General features: G+C 40.8%; 1 protein-coding gene across 1 annotated transcript in view; it reads left to right on the top strand.

Moving 5' to 3' along the window:
• CR2 (complement C3d receptor 2) overlaps positions 1 to 19,266 on the top strand; it is a 175,896-nt gene that overhangs the window by 113,641 nt on the left and 42,989 nt on the right. Inside the window, exons 24-30 of the mRNA XM_023730256.1 lie at positions 3,775 to 4,176; positions 5,851 to 6,027; positions 6,116 to 6,218; positions 7,542 to 7,627; positions 12,519 to 12,746; positions 15,116 to 15,295; positions 17,174 to 17,273. Coding sequence (XP_023586024.1) covers positions 3,775 to 4,176; positions 5,851 to 6,027; positions 6,116 to 6,218; positions 7,542 to 7,627; positions 12,519 to 12,746; positions 15,116 to 15,295; positions 17,174 to 17,273 — 1,276 coding nt within the window. The remainder of the gene's footprint in view (positions 1 to 3,774; positions 4,177 to 5,850; positions 6,028 to 6,115; positions 6,219 to 7,541; positions 7,628 to 12,518; positions 12,747 to 15,115; positions 15,296 to 17,173; positions 17,274 to 19,266) is intronic.

The raw sequence follows: 19,266 nt of genomic DNA, 5'->3' as shown, positions 1-19,266 counted from the left end.
AGGTCGAGAAGGCAGAGTGTTGACATGTTGTGGGGTTGTTAACCAATGTCATAAAACAATATGTGTACTGACTGTTTAATGAGAAACTATTTGTTACGTAAACCTCCATCGAAAGTATGATAAATATATATATATATATTTTAAACAAGGGGGAAAATGCAGAACAGAATTTCAAATTCTCATGGAATCCAGACTTTCTGGAGTCATGTAGGGTGGATGAACTCCTGAAACTATTGCCCTGAGACAGTCTTTAAACCCTAAACCAGAATATTCCCCTGAAGTCATCTTAAAACCGGACAAGAGTTTAGCTTAACTAGTAAACAAGGTCTACCTTGAGCACTCTGCTCTTTTAAGAACTATCTATATGGGATCAAACCGACGGCTGCAATCCTAAAGATTAGGTAGGCTCCTTACGGGGTAGTGAGTTTATGCTAATGAGGGAGGAACAACTCAGAAAAGGAGGGTGAGAATGGTTGCACGGCTTGAAGAATGTAATCAATGTCACTAAATTGTACATGTAGAAACTGTTGAATTGGTGTATGTTTTGCTGTGTATACTCTCAAAAATAAGTAAAATTTAGGTGAAAGAAACAGTATTTGTCCCCATATTAAACTCTGTCTGGTACTCTTCTTCTTTACTGAAGTTCTATGGTTCTATATGAGACATTTTCTTTCAGCCTAAAGAATTCCTTTTAGCATATTTGTATTGTAGGTCCGCTGGCAATAAATTCTTTAAACACTTTTTTCCTAATTGTGTCTCCTTTAAAAGTGGTTTGTCTTTGTTTCCTGGATGCTTTTAAAATTGATTGCATTCGGTTTTTTACAATATTATTATGAAGTGTTTAGGTATAACTGTCTTCATATTTGTATTGCTATGGGTTTGTATGGCTTCTGAAACCTGCGGTTTAATGATGCTTTTCTTCAGTTTTGGAAAACTCTCAGCCATTACATCTTCAAATTCTGTGCTGTTATCTTATTCCGCTCATGTTTCTACGTGTACAGTTCAGTGACATTGATTCCATTCTTCAAGCCGTGCAACCGCTCTCACCCTCCTTTTCTGTGTTATTCCTCCCTCATTAGCATAAACTCACTACCCCGTAAGGAGCCTACCTAATCTTTAGGATTGCAGCCGTCGGTTTGATCCCATATAGATAGTTCTTAAAAGAGCAGAGTGCTCAAGGTAGACCTTGTTTACTAGTTAAGCTAAACTCTTGTCCGGTTTTAAGATGACTTCAGGGGAATATTCTGGTTTAGGGTTTAAAGACTGTCTCAGGGCAATAGTTTCAGGAGTTCATCCACCCTACATGACTCCAGAAAGTCTGGATTCCATGAGAATTTGAAATTCTGTTCTGCATTTTCCCCTTTTTGATCACTTAAAAAGATGGTAGGCCTTATCCCTTTATCCTCTACGTCTCTAACTCTTTTTCTGTGCGTTTTGACTCTTTAGTATCTCTGTGTTTCATTTTGAATATTTTCTTTGACCTAACTTCCAGTTCATTGATTTTTCTTCAATGATGTCTAACCTGTTGTTAAACCTATAAAAATTCTTAATTTTAGTAATTGTATTTTTCAATTCTAAAAATTTTATTTGGGTCTTTTACAAATCTGCCCTGTTCTTTTTGATAGTTTCTAGTAATTACCTAAGGAGCCCTGGTGGTGAAACGGTTAAGTACTCGGCTGCTAACCAATAGGTCGATGGATGGGCATTTCAAACCTACCCAGTGGCTCTGCAGGAGAAAGACCTGCTGATCTGCTTGCATAAAGATTACAGCCAAGAAAATCCTATGGGGTAGTTCTACTCTGTCACATGGGGTCGCTATGAGTCAGAATCAACTCAGTGGCACCCAACAACAACAACTGTTATTACCCAAAGTTTTAGTTTTGTGTATTATCTCCTTGAACACAGTAAACTCAGCTATTTTAAATCTGTGTGTGAAAAATCCAGTATGTGGAATTGGGCCAGTTTCTATTATCTACGATTATACTGTTTCCTGTTCCTGCTATGCTACTCTGTCTCTTCAAGTACCTGGTTATCTCTGATTGTGTTTCAGGCATTACATTTGAAACTTTGTCTGTGGAAATAAGTTTGAGGTCTTAGATGATCTATCTTCTTCTTGAAAGAATGTTTTATTTACTTTTGCAAGGCATCTGAGGACACTTGCAATCTGGGATTACTTTAATCCAACTTCAAGGAACTATGACTTTTCTGGGCCACCCATTTTACTTGAAGAACAGTTCCAGCGTGTGAGATAGCAGGTTTCCTTTCAACTAACCTTGATTCCCAAGGCCTAGCCCTTCGTGGTCCCAGTATAAACCAGACGTCATACTCAGAGCTCCCACTTTTGGCAGGACCTGGACTCCAACTTTTGTCTCTTGACTTAAAGAGGACTATCAAAAGGCCACTCAGCCTCTCAGGTGCCCTCTCCTGACTCAGCTAACATTCCCAGGGGAAAAGCAGCCCAAACACCTGGCTCTTGCCTGGATTTTCATCTTCTCCCAGATCTGGCCCAGTAACGGTTCACTAGTTTGTTAGCTCTCTCATGCTCTCGTAGATTTTTTTTTATGTTCTATCCAGCTTTCTAGTCTTTCTCAGGTGCAGGGAGGGGGAGCAGGGTAGAGCAATGCGTGATCTGAATATCAAGATCACCATTGCCAGAAGCAGAAGCCTCCTTAGAATTTTCATTTTCTATTTCCCATGTTTGGAGATTCTAGTTGAGGTTATTTAGCTCTAGTTATTTAGTGTTATAGCAATACAGTGTGCTATGTGCTACTTCTGCATTTCAGAGATACTGAGGGGTTTTTGTGGAGTAAAATATGATCACTTTTGCATAGGTATCATGTTATGGTATCAAGCTCAGGCCTGATAAAAATGAGTTGGTGAACTTTCTATCTTTTATATGTTGTGAAACATTTACAATTACATTTGGAAGTATCTTTACTTGCAAGTTTGATAGACCTAATCTACGAAATTTAGTGATAGCTGTGATTTTTTTTTTTTTTTCCCTCTGTTCTCACAAGTTTCTTGGGCCTAGCTTTCTATATCTTCTAGAATGAATATTGGGAATTTATATTTCCATTTATATCATCAGGTTTTCAAAATGTTTAACATACAGTAGCCTACCATTTCATATTCTTTTACATATGTGGCTGTATTCCAATTTCCTTCCTTTATGCATGCTCTGTAATTGTGTCTCCTGTTTTCTTTTACAGCGTTTCTTTCATAGCATAGGCTTTTCTTTTGATTTTTTAAGACGCTATACTCAGTGAGGAAACCCTGGTGGCATAGTGGTTAAGAGATACAGCTGCTAACTAAAAGGTCAGCAGTTCGAGTCCACTAGGCACTCCTTGGAAACCATTTAGGGCAGTTCTACTCTGCCCTTTAGGGTCGCTATGAGTCGGAATCGACTCGCCGGCAATAAGTTTCGGTATTCTTAGTGAATAAAAAAAGTGAAAATTAAAAAGGCAAACGGAAAAGAGTAGGGGAAAACTGTGTAAACAATGATATAATAATATGATCAAAGAGCTATTTAAAATGAAAGAAACATGGATTGTATTAATGAATGTGTATTTTTACAGGAAATAATATAAGCAGGAAAGGTAGAACACATGCTATCATGCCCACCTAAATTATAACTTTGTAAAAACTTACCTGCATGTTAGCAAAGATTAAACGCAAATAATGAATATAAACACAGTTACAGTTCAGTGAGTCATTGGGATCTTTCCACTTGTTATTTAAATTCACTGTTATTTAACATGCTGTCTCTTTTCCTAGGCATTCCCTGTGGGCCACCCCCAGCCATTGCAAATGGAGACTTCTATAGCAGCGATAGAGAATATTTTCACTATGGAATGGTGGTGACCTACCGCTGCAATTCCGAAAAGAATGGGAGAAAGCTGTTTGACCTCGTGGGCGAGGCGTCAATACACTGTACCAGCAAAGATAATCAAGTTGGCATCTGGAGTGGCCCTCCGCCACAGTGTCGTCCACCTTGGAATATGTGCACACCTCCAAATGTTGAAAATGGAATAAGGGTCTCTGTGGATAAAAAGTTATTTGTCTTATATGAGTCTGTGAAGTTCAGATGTCTGCCTGGCTTCGTCATGAAAGGACCAGGGAGGGTGCAATGCCAGGTCCAAAACAAATGGACACCGCAGTTGCCCAGCTGTTCCAGGGGTGAGTCTGACTAGGGCTTTGAGGGGGCCTACATATGGCACGAGGCATTAGAGGATCAGGAGCTGAGTGTTGGTTCTGGGGGAAGGATGTGTGGTGGGCAGTGTGGGTGAGGACATTCTCTTTGGAAGGAACATGAAATTAAGAAAGTGTGTGTGTGTGTGAATGCACACTTGTGTGTATGCACCTTAATTTTGAGAAGCAAGAGGGGAATTAGCCAAGAAAGGAGACATTTAGGAGTCCCATACTGAGCAATTCTCAGGGCAAAGTACCAGCTCCAGTATCTCTCAATTACATTGAAGAATGATGTGGACTTTGTCTATGTTCAGCCGTGTGATTATCATCTTACAGGCATTAGCTCCTTTACTTTTTACAACAACCCTTTGAAATAGTGTTATTCTTATTCCCATTTGACAGGGAAGTTAGCTTGGTCTTTCAGAGGTTAAATAAATTGTCTAAGTCACATGCTACTAAGTGGCATACCCAGGATTAGAAGCCAAGTGTGTTAGACCTCACGGCTTGAATGCTCTGGTTCTTGCTCTGCTTCTATTGGCATCTGTCGGTGCAGGGGAGCAATTCACTTATGAGCCATAAGGACAGATATCATAGCATGAGAAAGTGGCAAAGACCTTAGATTTTGTCTGCTCTGATCCACCTCCTACATTTTATAATTAGGAATCTGAAGTCAAGAGTGAAAGTAACTTGCTCAAAGCCAAACCAATTTTTCATTCATCTTTAATTAGCTACAGACTAGGTGGAGGTTCAAATGAGTTCTGATGTCCATGGAGGCAGCCAGAACTTGAATCAAATACTCTCTAAGCAATATGCCCTCTCATTACAAGGACTGGCTTTTTTAGGAGATTTTGGGTTTTCTTTTCTTAGGCTGTAATTGCTGGCTTAGCTGTGGAGTGGGAAGTGTTATGGTTCATAATTAGGGACAGCCAGAGAGCTTACTGTTATTCCACCAACCCATGTCAGCCTTGTGTAACCACTGAGAGAGCAGCAAGGAGGACAAACAGATAAAAATAACACCACAGGAGGCAGTAAGAGACATGAGGGGAAATGTGTCAGATAAGACTTGGAAGACCTTTTCGTTGCCTGAAAAACAAGGCTGTAAATTGAGATTATCTTTTTAGGAAATGTGTTGGTAGAGAAGCCCACCAACACTAATAACTATACAGGATAAGTAGCACTAGAAGATCTCCTGTGCCTTGTAGACTGTGAATGTATTTTAGACCTTGTACTGGGGAGAACTGGGTTCTAATTCTCTACTTCTTACTAGCTGTGAGGTCTTTGGCTACATCTCTTCCCTATTCTTAACGTCCACATCAGTAAAATGAGCAGGCTGGAGTATCATTTGGTTTCCTTTTTTATATTTCAACCCCTTTGATTATGATTCCCTAAGGATTTAGCAAAATATATTTCCCCACAACTCATGGGTACTTCAGGAGTCCTTGGGTGGTGCAAAGTTTCAATGCTGGGCTGCTAACCGAAAAGTTATCAGTTCAAACCCACCCAAAGGTGCCTCAGAAGAAAGGCTTGGTGATCTGTTTCTGAAAGGTCACAGCCATGAGAACACAATTTTACTCTGAAACACACCGGGTCGCCATGAGTTGGACTCAACTCTGCTTTAGCTTTTTTTTTAAAATGGGTACTTTGAACCTGTTCTTTCCACAGTGTGTCAGCCACCTCCAGAAATCCTGCATGGTAAGCATACCCCAAGTGACAAGGCCAACTTTTCCTCTGGGGAGGAAGTGTTCTACAGCTGTGAGCCTGGCTATGATCTCAGAGGAGCTGCTTTTCTGCGCTGTACACCCCAGGGAGACTGGAGCCCTGCAGCCCCAAGATGTGAAGGTGCCTAGGCTCTCAACTCATTTGACATTTTTAGCTTGTGTCTTTATCCTCCATGTGCCAACATTATTTCTCTTTTTCTCCCCCTCAGTGAAATCATGTGACAACATCCTGGACCAACTCCCTAATGGCCGTGTACTCTCTCCTCCTAGTCTCCAGCTTGGAGCAAAAGTGTCCTTCGTTTGTGATGAGGGGTGAGTGTGAGCTTGCCTGACCTGGAATAGACACCAGGAGCTGAGTGATGGATACTGACACCCAAGGCAATGGTGTGTGTTGAAAAAGAGGGGCTGGTGGTAGAAAGGTGTTAGAACACACTTCCTGAAGGCTGATTGGGAAGTATAGTAAGAACTAGATGGAACCATTAACAACAAATACCATATAAAGAGCAAAGTGATAAATATACTCAACAGCAGAAATAAAGCAAGAGATGTACAGGTAAAACACTAAGAGTATGGATAAATAGTAATTCAGAGGTATGAAGAGATAAATATTCTAGAGGGGTTGTTTAAAAAGTTTAATATATGAGAAAGTTGTTTATAGGATAATAATGTACAAGAATTGTTTCTGGAAACTTTCAAGCCAATCAGTAGTGTGATTTGAAATAGGAATAAAACAGTAAGTATTTTTTTAATCCAATTCTAGCTCATCTAATCAGTATTGGGCTGTGGCAGTGGGAACAAGGCAACTAATGTTAATGTTCCAAGTAAGATCATTAACCCTTTTCATGAATCAAAATGGTCTCGGGACTATGTTCCAGCTCCATGTGGTAGGTAAAAAGCATGGAAATAGAGCAGAGTTCTCAATACATTCCGAGGACTCCTTGACAAACATCAGATTCCAGCCACCCAATATTATAAGACCAAGCTGGAATTCAAAAGGCCATTGGTATGACAATAAACTAGACATTTTATGATGATTTCCTCCAAAGGGCCCTCTCTTTTCACCTTTTTTCTTTTAAATAATTTGGCTTTACCCTTCAATAGTCTAGCCTGATGCCACAAGTTTCATTCTTACCAAATGTAGTGGCCAGAACACTCTCTGATATCTTTCCTAACACTCTCTGCTTTGCAAACTTAAACCAGGAGCTGTTTCCCTGCCTGATCCACTGTCTAAGAGAGTGAAATGCTGGGTTTTGCATTAGCGGAGAAAGTTCTTACTAATGACAAAAAGGGAAGAGTCAGGGAAAGATGGCCTCCTGAATGTACAAGACCAGCCAAGGAAACACCTGTCTATGTTTACTGTCCCTTCCTCAGTTCGGGCTGGGCTTATGATGCCTGTCTGACTACTGAGCTTTGACAATCACTATTGCTTTGTCCCTCACTGAAGGCTGTATTTTTCTGAAAGGATTTGGTTTCTGAGCCTCTATCAGTTGGGAAACCAAATGAGTTGAGCTTTTTCACCTGAGCTTTAACTTAGGTATTAAATTTTATCTTAGCAGAATGGAGGAAGCTGAGGTCTGCAGATAAAGGGAAGAGAAATGGTGTGCTCACTCATTTACTACTTCTTTTGTATTTTAGGTTCCGTTTAAAGGGCAGGTCTTTTAGCCACTGTGTCTTGGTCGGAATGAAAAGCCTTTGGAGTAACCCTGTTCCTGTGTGTGAACGTGAGTAGAAGGAATATCTGCTCAGGTCTGGATCTTTCTCTTTGTCTTTTCCTTTTTCTTAATGTGTGTTGCCCCATGAAATTATCTCCATTTTTTATAGAAATAGTTATTTGTTGGAAGAACTACAAAGAATGTTTTTGGGGGGAAATCAGCCTGAGCATCATGTGTCCTTGGTATCATTCTGTAGGTACATACAGGCATAAACCCATTGCCGTCGAGTCAATTACAACTCATAGTGACCTTAGAGGACAGAATAGAACTGCCCCATAGGGTTTCCAAGGAGCTGCTGGTGGATTTGAACTGCCAACCTTTTGGTTAGCAGCTGAGCTCTTAACCACTGCACCACCAGAACTCCAAAGTCTATGCTATTAATGGGGAGGTGTGTTTCATAGGTGGAAAGAAATTTATGGCATGAGGCTTTGCCAAATTTTTCCTTTTTGTCGTCAAAAGTATTAGTCACACTTGAACTTTTCTATCCTTTCCTCAACTACTCACTCATCTATGTATTCATTCTTTCAACACATTTTTTAAGCACTTACTATCCCTCACGGGCACTGGGATTACACTGTAAACAAGACAGACTAGTTTCCTGCTCCCGTGTTATGCAGATTCTTGTGCAGAGAGGAAGACAAAAACATGTTAAACAAGCAAACTCATAAATAGCCCATTTAAAATAATACTAAATTCTATGAACACACACACACACGGAGTAGTACAATAAAATGGTTATGTGAAGAGGGATAAGAATGCCAGGAAAATAATAAAATTTCCATTTTAAATAAAGTGATCAAGGAAGTCCTATCTGAGAAGGTAACATTTGAGCACTGATAGAAATTAGTTAACTACTAATGTGCATATATAGAGGAAGAGTTTTCCATATAGATAGAACACAAAGTGCAAAGACCTCGAGGCAGAAATTTCCTGACCTGTTCTATGAAAAGCCTGTTCCTGACTGTTTCTGAGAAGCCAATATGGCTGGAACTGAGTAAGCAAATACAGGAGTGGCAGGAGATGACAGGAGTATTGACCCTGCATCCTGCAAGAACTTAGATTTTCACTCTGAGCTAGACAGAAAACCATTAGAATAGTAGGTAAGTAACATGATCTAACTTTTTTTTTTTTTTAATGGTACTACTCTGGCTACTGTAGGGAGAACTGGGTTGAAAAGGAGTATATCTTACCTCAGGAACCCCCAGAAACAGTGCTAGAGGCAAAGCTTAAATTATAGATTTAATTGGAGTGTGCAACCTAGGGCAGCAAGAGGAAGGAGAATAAAGAGAAAGGTGGAGAGTGTCAAAGAGTAAAATCTCTGAATCTGTTAAAAGTAAAAAGCAAAGGGATTTATTGAAGGTAATGCAATTCGTGAATTGGGGAAACAGAGCAGAGAGGAATCTACCACATGCTCAAAAGCACGGAAGGAGAGGTGTGCTTTTTATAGTAACGATAAGGGAGGGATAGACTTGATGGTCACAGGGTCACAAGGTGGGTATGTCATCAGCAACTACCTTCTCCCTAAAACATCTTGAGTAACCTCATTCTCCTACAATCACATTCCTGGACACCCTCTCCCCTCCCCGCCCTTATCTATTACCAAAACCAAACCAAATGCGTTACTATCTAGTTGATTCTGACTCATAGTGACTCTACAGGACAGGGTAGAACTGCCCTATAGAGTTTCCAAGGAGCACCTGGTGGATTTGAACTGCCAACCTTTTGGTGAGCAGTCCTAGCCCTTAACCATTATGCCCAGGTTTTTCTACTAAGAGTTGCTAAACCAAATTCCTGACACCCACCCTTATCTGATATGAGTCATCTTGGGGCAAGAGCCAGGCTGGTTAAACAAGATGATTGATAGGGACCAGGGCCTTCTGATCCTATGTAGCCAGAGGCCCAAGGCCACATGCATACAAATGGAAAAAAGCTGTGGTTACATTCCCAGGAATGCAGAAGCAGGAGACTGCAACAAAACAGAGTTTTGAGTCAGACCTCATATCAGCCATTTTATCATGCCAGGTACTTCAGTTTTAGAGGTTTGCTAAGACAAGAAGAAAGGAAAGCAAATAAATTAAAGATGTTTGGTCACGTATGTCATCTCTGGAAAGGTCCTATGGAATCAGAATTGTCTGTTAGGAAGAGAAAGAGCAAGCAATTTATCTGCTGGCTCTTTCCTATCTCCTGTCTCTCGTTCACCCCATAGGTATTAACCCCTGACTTGAAGGTTGTGTTACCTGGTCCCTCTGGGCAGACTCTGGGGAAACCAAGCTCATGTCTTGCTTCATGGTACTTCATCTAAGCCCAGAAGTGGTGGAAGGAGCTAGAGTCTCCATGGATCCAGTCAGGTCAGGCTTGGAGGCTGGAGCTGCCATGACCTCCAGTACAGTGGACATAATGGAGGCTCTACAGGAGTCCATCCCTCATCACTTGGGAGGCTGAGAGAGCTGGTGGTCTTAAGAAATGAAGTAATAGTGGTAACGTCAGTGCTCTCTCCATTGAGAAAGTAACTGATTGCCCAAAAGGCAGGTATAGCCAAGCAAATCCGGGGGTACTGTTAAGGGTATAAGTTGGGAAGCTATTGCAACAATCTAGAGTTTTTGACCCAGGATGGCAATGGAGGAGGTGATAAGGAGTGGCAAAATTCTAGACATATTTGAAGGTAGAGCTGGATTAGCTGATGATTGAGACAGAGTGTGAGAGAATGGGAAGAGTTATGAATGTCTCCAGGGTTTTTGGCCAGGGCAAACCTGAGGACAGAGTTTCCCTTAACTGAAATGGAGAACACCATGTGAAGAACAGGTTTGAGAATGGAAGAAAATCACAAGTTGAGTTTTGGTTTTCCTATTAGACATCCAAGTGGAGATATTTAGTAGGGGAGAGACCTAGGCTGGACATAGATGTTTATAAGTCATCATTATATCTATGTTTAAGGTCATGAGACTAAATGAGATTGCCTAGGGAGTGAGTATGGATAGAGAACAGATCCATAGGGTGAGCCTGGCCAATCCAGTATTAAGAAGTTGGAAAAATCAAAAGGAATCTGAAGGAGACTAAGAAACAGGAGTCACTGTGATAAGAGGAAAACCAGGAGGAAGAAGGGTCCTGGAAGCCAAGTAGGGAAATCCTTTTAAGGAAATGAGACTTAGCAATTGTGTCAAATTCTATGGATAGGTCAGATAAGATGAGGACAGAAAATTGACCATTGGATTTAGTGACACGGAAGTAATAAGTGACCTTGACAAAAGCAGTTTCGGTAAAGTGGTGGGACAGATGCCTGATTGCAATGAGTTCAAGGGAGAATGGAAGGGAAGGAACTATGACAGATCACAGACAACATTACTGAGTTTTAATGTAAAGGGAGTAGACAAGTGGGGCTGTAGCTGGGGAGAGAAGTGGAACCAAAGGAGTTTTAGGTTTTGGTTTTAAGATGGGAGAAAAAATGTTTATATCCGGGAACACTCCTAATGTATCCAGTCTGTCCCTTTGTTTATTTATTAAAACAAATAGGGTGCTGCTTCATCTTCTTATCATAACTATTGAAAAATACATGCTTATAATAGATTGTTGTTTAAATACTTTGCTTTCCAATTAGTTGGACATCTTGTATGAATTTCTATACTCAAACTTAATAATTATGTCTTGCATATTTGGAAGTCAGATATTCAACAACCTTAACTTTCCTAGAATACAGCTAAGAAGCATGAAAGAAGGGAAAAAATACTCTCCTAAACCCAAAGATATACCTACAATTATTTACTAGAGTGTAAATATCATGAAAATGGTTAATGCGCTGGGCTGCTAACTGAAAGGCTGCACATTGGAGTCCACGCAGAGGTGACTCTGAAGAAAGACCTGGCAATCTACTACCAAAAAATCAGCCATTGAAAACCCTATGGAACACAGTTCTACCTTGACACACGTGGGGTCTCCAAGAGTCAAGGTCTGCTTGACAGCAACTGATTGTTTGGAGCCACAGTGGCAAAGTGGTTAAGAGCTCGGGCTGCTAACCAAAGGTCAGCAGTTTGAATCCACCAGTTGCTCCTTGGAAACCCTATGGGGCAGTTCTACTCTGTCCTATAGGGTCACTGTGAGTCAGAATCGACTCTACGGAGTACAACAACATGCCAGTCTTTCATTAGTTTATCCATAAGTCTGTTAAGCTGCAGCATCCTTTTCCCAAAACCAAGTTAAATTAGAATGGGGAAGGAGTTGCTCCAAACAGATATACACCCAAAGGAAAAAATGAGTGTTTTTTTTTTTTTTTTTTCCAATGAGAATAAAACCTTGTAAAGACCAACTAGTATCTCAAAAAAGCATAGCTTCTTTGAGCCTTCTGGAATATATACGGGAGTATGAAGTACTATATGACAGTATTACTGTAATCATTCATTTTGATTTTGAGAAGTACAGCCCTGATACATCAAGAAAACATTAAATTATTGACAGGCGACTAGTAAATCTGTAATATATTTTAGACAGCTTTCTTTAGGATGAAGACTTTTTATGTCAAAGACCATGTTTATCTTGTCTTAAAACAGTACTTGACATACAGTAGGTGCTCAAAACATGTTTGTTGAATTAACGGATGGTTTTCCCTTGAATGTGGTTAGAATACTTTTATTTTAAGGGAATAAACTCTCAATTATCCAGAAATCTTATCTATCTGAAGAGTCCAGGATATTTGAGTTTCTTCTGGACTTTTGTAATAAACATTGATTTAGCTGTCATTTTATTAGCTCCATCTCAGCAGAGGCCTAATACATTTATTTTGTAGTTTATACTCCCCCTAAGAAAAAAGGTATTATTTAACCGGCAACACAGTCACAGCACTCCATAATCATAGAATCACCTTAGATTAAAATTTTAATGGAACCAAGAACTCTTATCTTCTTCCTAGAAATCTTTTGTCCAAACCCTCCGGCGATCCTTAATGGGAAACACACAGGAAACGCTCTGGGAAACATTCCCTATGGAAAAGAAATATCTTACACGTGTGACCCCGACCCAGACAGGGGGATGCACTTCAGCCTCGTTGGAGAGAGCACCATCCGCTGCACAAGTGACAATCAAGGGAACGGGATGTGGAGCGGCCCTGCCCCTCGCTGTGAACTTTCTGTTCCTGCTGGTCAGTATCCACACATCCTAAATGGGCTCAGAATGTCTGGACCAAACTGTTCATATTTCTACTTTAAGAACGTCGTGTTGCTTGTGCGCCTAACATTGTTCCATAAGTGGAAGTAGTAAAATTACATGCCATAGCTAAAACACACGGGTTTCTGCAGTGCCAAGCTGTGTTTGAACCGGGAAAATGTTAATAACTCTTCTTGCTTGTAGAGTGATGAGGACAGTGGAGTAAGAGGGGTGGAGGAAAAGGGTAAGGTGAAAGCTATGTAAATCAGGAAGAAAAATGTATTTCAATTAAGAGGACGTTAAAAAAACTGCCGGTGAACACTAAGGTCCTTGGGTGACGCAAATGTTTTGTGTTTGGCTGCTACCTGGAAGGTTGGCAGTTTGAACTCACCCAGTGGTGCCATGGAAGAAAGGCCTGGTGATCTGCTTCCATAAAGATTACAGCCAAGAAAACCCTGTGAAGCTCAGTTCTGCTCTGTAACACGTGGGGATGCCATGAGTCAGAATTGACTTGAAGGCAATGGGTTTGGTTCTCGTTTATGAACACTAACCAATAGCAGTGTAAGTGATTTACAGTCTCCACAAGTTTATACGGGGTACAGGGGCATGCTAAGAACAAAACCGGCAAACTGAATATTTATTTAGTTAAGGCTTTAGCTATCCTTCTGCTGAATGGGTTAAGTAACCATAAAGACTTCTTTGTCTTTGTAGCTTAAGACCTAGACTAAAAGTGTGCCAGTTTGTCGGCTTGCTCTGGGCTGCACCATAATCTTTGCCCTTGAGCTCTTCCACTGTGGGGATGATAGGAAGCAAGGAAAGATGATAGGAACCAAGGAAAGGAGTACAAAAAGGAAATTCACCCAGTCCTTTAGGCCCAACTTTGCAAGAATGGAAGCTGAAGTAGATTGGACAGGTGGCACCAGCCTGGGAATACCACATCAACTGCAGGGGATCCCTGAGAGAGAAGAGCAATCCAACCAGTAAAGGCTACACACCGTGAAAGGCCCTTAGCTTTTCTGTTATCTCCCTCAGTGCTTACTGGTTGGTATATGTCAGAATCCAGTGAGATTTTCTGAAGGCAGATGCCTTGGCACCAGCCTAGGCTTATTGAATGGACAGACAGAAGCAGCTCCTCCAGAGAGGAGGTAACTGAGTTCAGAATCTATTTCACTGTACCCATTCATAAAGAGAATGTAGCATGGCAGAGGAGGCTGCTGGGTGGCTTATTCTGTCCGCTCTGAGAGGCTGCTGAGCATCAGCAGGGGAAGCGAGGTAGAGGAGGCTGCTGAGTGGCTTGGTCTGTCCACCCTGAGAGTTTGCTGAGCATCTGAGGGGAAGCGAGGTAGAGGAGGCTGCTGGGTGGCTTGGTCTGCCCGCCCTGAGAGTCTGCTGAGCATCTGATGGGAAGCGAGGTACAGGAGGCTGCTGGGTGGCTTGGTCTTTCCACCCTGAGAGTCTGCTAAGCATCAGAGGCGAAGTGAGGTGTGTTTGTTTCCTAGGGCTGCCATGACAAATTTCCACAAACTGAGTGGCTTTAAAAACAGAAATTTATTCTCTCACAGTTCTGGAAGCTGCAGGTCTGAAACCAAGGTGTCAGCGGGGCTATGCCTCCTCCAAAGGCTCTATGGGATAATTCATTTCTTGCCTCTTCTAGCTTCTGGTGGCTCCTAACATTCCTTGGTGTTCCTTGGCTTGTAGATACATTGCTCCAGTCTCTGCTTCCATTGACATATGGCCTTTGCCCCTATGTCTCTGTGTGTCAAATATCCCTCTCCTTTCTAAGAACAGCAGTCACTGGATTTATGGCCCACCCTAAATCCAGGATGATCTCATCTCAAAATCCTTTATTACATCTGCAAAAACCCTTATTCCAATAAGTTCACACTCTCAGGTTCTTGTGGACATGTCTTTTGGGAGGATGCCATTCACTCCACTACAAGTGGTGACTGCTATTTAGTGCCAGAGAAGCAGCTTATGGTGGGCACCTCTGACAATAGAGAAGGGAGAAGTACATGGAGAGGGCTGGTAAAATGCACGAGTGCATTAAGACCAACGAATGAGGACATGAACGATTAACTCTGGATAAAGGCATTCTGATGGGTGGCCTGAAACCATGAACTGAAGCTCTCATTTTAGTGAAATGAAAACAGAAAGCTGAATAATCTTCCAAGTAGTGAACACTTCCTAATGAGTAGATGCTATTAGAAAGCACCATCCTAAGATAACTTCCAGAGGAAGGAAATCTTTTGCCATTATCATAAGTCTGTTTCTATGGTCTCATCTAACAGCTTAATTGAAGACAAAGAGGAGGGGGAGTGGAAGTCTCTCTGCTAACTTTGATATTCCTGTGGTCTTGGCCTCCAGGTCACTGTAAAACCCCAAAACAATTTCCATTTGCCACACCTACAACTCCAATTGATGAGTCTGAGTTTCCAGTTGGGACATATTTGGATTATGAATGCCTCCCTGGGTACTCTGGGAGCTCGTTCTCTATCACCTGCCTAGAAAACTTGGTCTGGTCAAGCGCTGAAGATGCCTGTAAAAGTGAGTAGCCCTGCCCTGGGAATTCTTCATATTTGTCAAAGTATCTGTGGGATCTGATTTAATTTGTTCAAATTTTGGATTTAATTTGTTCAAATTTTGGAGGCAAGATGTCTAAGTTTGCCCCAAGTGTTTAGATGGAGGGTGGTCTTGTAAATGATCACTTCTTATAGCTGGGAGTTTCTGCACCTTGACAAGATATTTATTTCATGGGAAAGGCTCTCACAAAAGAGGCATTCACTGTTTAAGGAACACTGAGCTTCTGTTAAGGATGATGAAAAAATTGGAAATGGGTAGTGGTGATGGTTGCACAACATGATGAATATAATTAATGTCACTTAATTGTACATGTAAAAAATGTTAAAACAGCAAATGTTTATATATATATACACACACACACACACACCCACACACACACACACACCCACTCCTTACTTACCAACATAGTTAAGTTCCAAAGACCAGGTTGTTATGCGAAAATCAGCATTATGTGAAAATGGAGGATGGCAACATCATTATATAACTGCCAAATTACATCATTTACATAACACCAAACCACAGAGAATCATGGCACAGCCAAGAAGACACATAACTTTAACCATCACAGCCAGCGTTACTCTTGCCTCACACTTTGGCATTCATTACTGCCACACCTACATTGTCAATGCACAAAATAGTAGAATAGTAAATTTTTTACTATTGTCAAATAATGAGATAGTTGATAAGTGAGGAGTACCAAGCCAAACCCGTTGCCGTTGAGTCAATTCCAACTCATAGCGACCCTACAGACAGAGCAGAACTGCCCCATAGGTTTCCCACAGGTTTGTGGATTCAAATTGCTAACCCTTTGGTTAGCAGCCATAGCTCTTAAACACTATGTATACATATGTGTGTGTGTGTGTGTGTATACATCACAATTTAAAAAAAGAGAAAATTATGTGCGTGTCTTAGTTATCTAGTGCTACTATAACAGAAATACCACAAGTGATGACTTTAACTAACAGAAATTTATTTTCCCATAGTTTAGGAGGCTAGAAATCTGAATTCAGGGTACTGCCTCTAGGGGAAAGCTTTCTCTCTCTGTTGGCTCTGGGGGAAGGTCCTTGTCTCTTGGTTCCCTGGCGATTTTCTTGTGGTGTGGCATCTCCCTTCCCCATCTCCGCTTGCTTCTCTGTACCTAATCTGCTCAGTTTATATCTCAAAAGAGATTGATTAAGACACACCCTACACTAATACTTCCTCATTAACATAACAAAGAAAATCTACTCCCAATGGGATTATAACTACAGGTATAGGAGTTAGGATTTACAATATTTTGGGAGGACACAATTCAATCTATAACAGTGGGTCACTGTGAATTGTGCTTGGCTAACTAAAGGTAAAGGTGACACTCCAATTTTGAGGCTTTTTATTTAGGCTAGTGGGATCAGATGAGTCCTTGGATAGTGCAAATGGTTAACATATTTAGCTGCTAACCAAAAGGCTGAAGTTTCAAATCCCCCAGAGATGCCTTGGGAGAAAGGTCTGGTGATCTACCTCTGAAAAATCAACCACTGAAAACATTATGGAGTACAGTTCTACTGTGACACACACGGGGTCACCATGAGTCGGCGTCAACTTGATGGTAATTGGTGTGGGTGGGTTCAGAGTACAACTCTTTAGCCATAAATAACCGTTATTGGGAGATATAAAGTGGTCTTTTTAAAAATGATATCCTTAACTGCTTGCTTCTGAGGTTATAGTTAGTTTCCTCAAACTGGCCAGCTCTGTAGAACAATCAGAGAACTGTATCGCTCAGTACGCTACACTTCAGTGTGACCCTTATAAACAAAGATAAATTGAACTCTATACCTAGTTCCAAATTCTGCTTCTTTCCTCTAGGAAAATCATGTGGATATCCTCCAAAACCCTCCAATGGAATGGTGCTTATAAACACAGATGTCCAGTTTGGATCAACTATTAATTATTCTTGTAATGAAGGGTGAGTTGGGGGTACTACCTCTTGATATGAGCTCCAGAACAACAATGCCAGCCTCTAACTCAATCTTAGATAGACAAAATAGACTACTGCCACCTGCACTTTAAAAAGTAAGCAACAGGATAAAGGTGGTGGCTTAAGCACAGGCATGTAACCAAAGAACATAAAAAAGCAGAACAATCTGTCTTTCTGTTGCAAACTAGGGGCAGGCAGCACGCTCCTGCCGAATACAGCACATATGCATTCCCTGGGTAAAAAGGAGGAGTCTATCAAATAACTAAAAGGAAAAATGCTATTTGACCCACACAAACATCCTTAACTGAGAACAACCAGTGCTATAGCTGACTTGGAGGAACCTGAGGCAGAGGGGTTGGGAGAGCAAATCTTAAAGCTCTGGGAAGTGTAAGCATTGAACTGCCCACAGGGTGGGGATACTGATGAGGTTCTTGTTCTTGACTTTCCCTTGGAACAGGTAAGCGTGCCAGAAGCCTTTAAAGGACATGAACTAATTTTCAACTGCCATAATAAATTAAGGGGGGAAATAGATGTAGATTGAATCTCCCTGAAAAACTGCCCCTGGTCATCAGCCCCACCCTACTCTATCCAAGGTATTATACCTATGATCCAGCAAGTTTAAAATAGGGCAAATCAATATTTGCCCCTTCTCACTTGGTCTGAACCTGGGAGATTCTAACAGCTTTCCACAGTCTTGACAGATCCCTTCTCACTCCCATTCTGAATAAGCATAGGTCTCTCCATGGTGAGAAAACCAATACATCATTCAATTTAAGATACAAGAATTGAAAATTAGAGACTAATCTGAGAAGTCAAAGAAAATCCCTCTACAAAACAGCATACTCCGATAAACGGGAAACCTTTAGAAATCGCTCATATGCGTTTGTAATATAGAATCTATAAAACTATAGGAGGCATTTCTAAGACTGAATGATCTGAGATGAAGAAAATATACATATGGATGTAACATACAGGAGTCAAATAAAAAGGAGTACTGATCAATAGATTAGATGCTGAAGAGATAATGAAAAATTCTCCAAAATTCATCTAGGATGGATAATACTAAAAACTACTCTCTCTCTCTCTCATACACACACATACACACAGAAATTCCAAAAATTAAAAGAAAGCTGAAAGGATTAATTAGTATATATCTATCCTTAATTTCATATAAATATACTCTGACATACCAAAAACCCTATAATTATTGGTTAAAATCAAGAAGCATGCATGATACATATAATTACAATTACCAAACAAACCAAACCCATTGCTGTCTATTTGATCCTGACTGTCATTACCACTCTACAGGACAGAGCAGGACTACCCCCTAGGGTTTCCAAGGAGCTGCTGGTGGATTCAAATTGCCAACCTTTTGGTTAGCAGCCGAACTCTTAACCACTGCACCACCAGGGCTACTATAATTAGAGTTGGAAGAAGGAAAAGAATACTTGGCATCTTCCTTATTATTCAAAATTGAGTAAATTGGCCCTCTCCCTCCACTCCCCACTATATATATATACACCAAACCCACTGAGTTGATTCTGACTCATAGTGACCCTGTAAGACAGAGTAGAACTGCCCCCACAGGGTTTTCAAGGAGCGGTTGGTAGATTTGAACTGCTGATCTTTTGGTTAGCATCCGATATATATATACGGAGAAGAAAAAATTATTAGCAGATGGTTGTTAAACTGAAAATCTAAAAGAATTAGCTGGAAAACTATCAGAAATAATTGGCGATACCAGTAAAAGATATTCATGAATTACTTGCTTTATATAAATAACAACCAAGTAAAATATAATGGGGGGAAAATATCATTCACAATAGCAACAAAATCAACTAGACACAATTTAACAAGAAATATGCAGGATCTATAAGAAGATTTTAAAAACTTTCTTAGGGGGTAGTTCTGGTAAAATGGCACCCTAGGCAGAAGCACCACGCCGTCCCTCCACAGCAAAGATCCGAAAAACTAAGCC

The sequence above is a fragment of the Trichechus manatus genome, unplaced genomic scaffold (genome assembly GCF_000243295.1).
Source record: "Trichechus manatus latirostris isolate Lorelei unplaced genomic scaffold, TriManLat1.0 scaffold00035, whole genome shotgun sequence".
NCBI lineage: Eukaryota > Metazoa > Chordata > Mammalia > Sirenia > Trichechidae > Trichechus > Trichechus manatus.
Note: the sequence above shows the minus strand (reverse complement) of the source record. Positions and strands in the feature narration are given on the sequence as shown.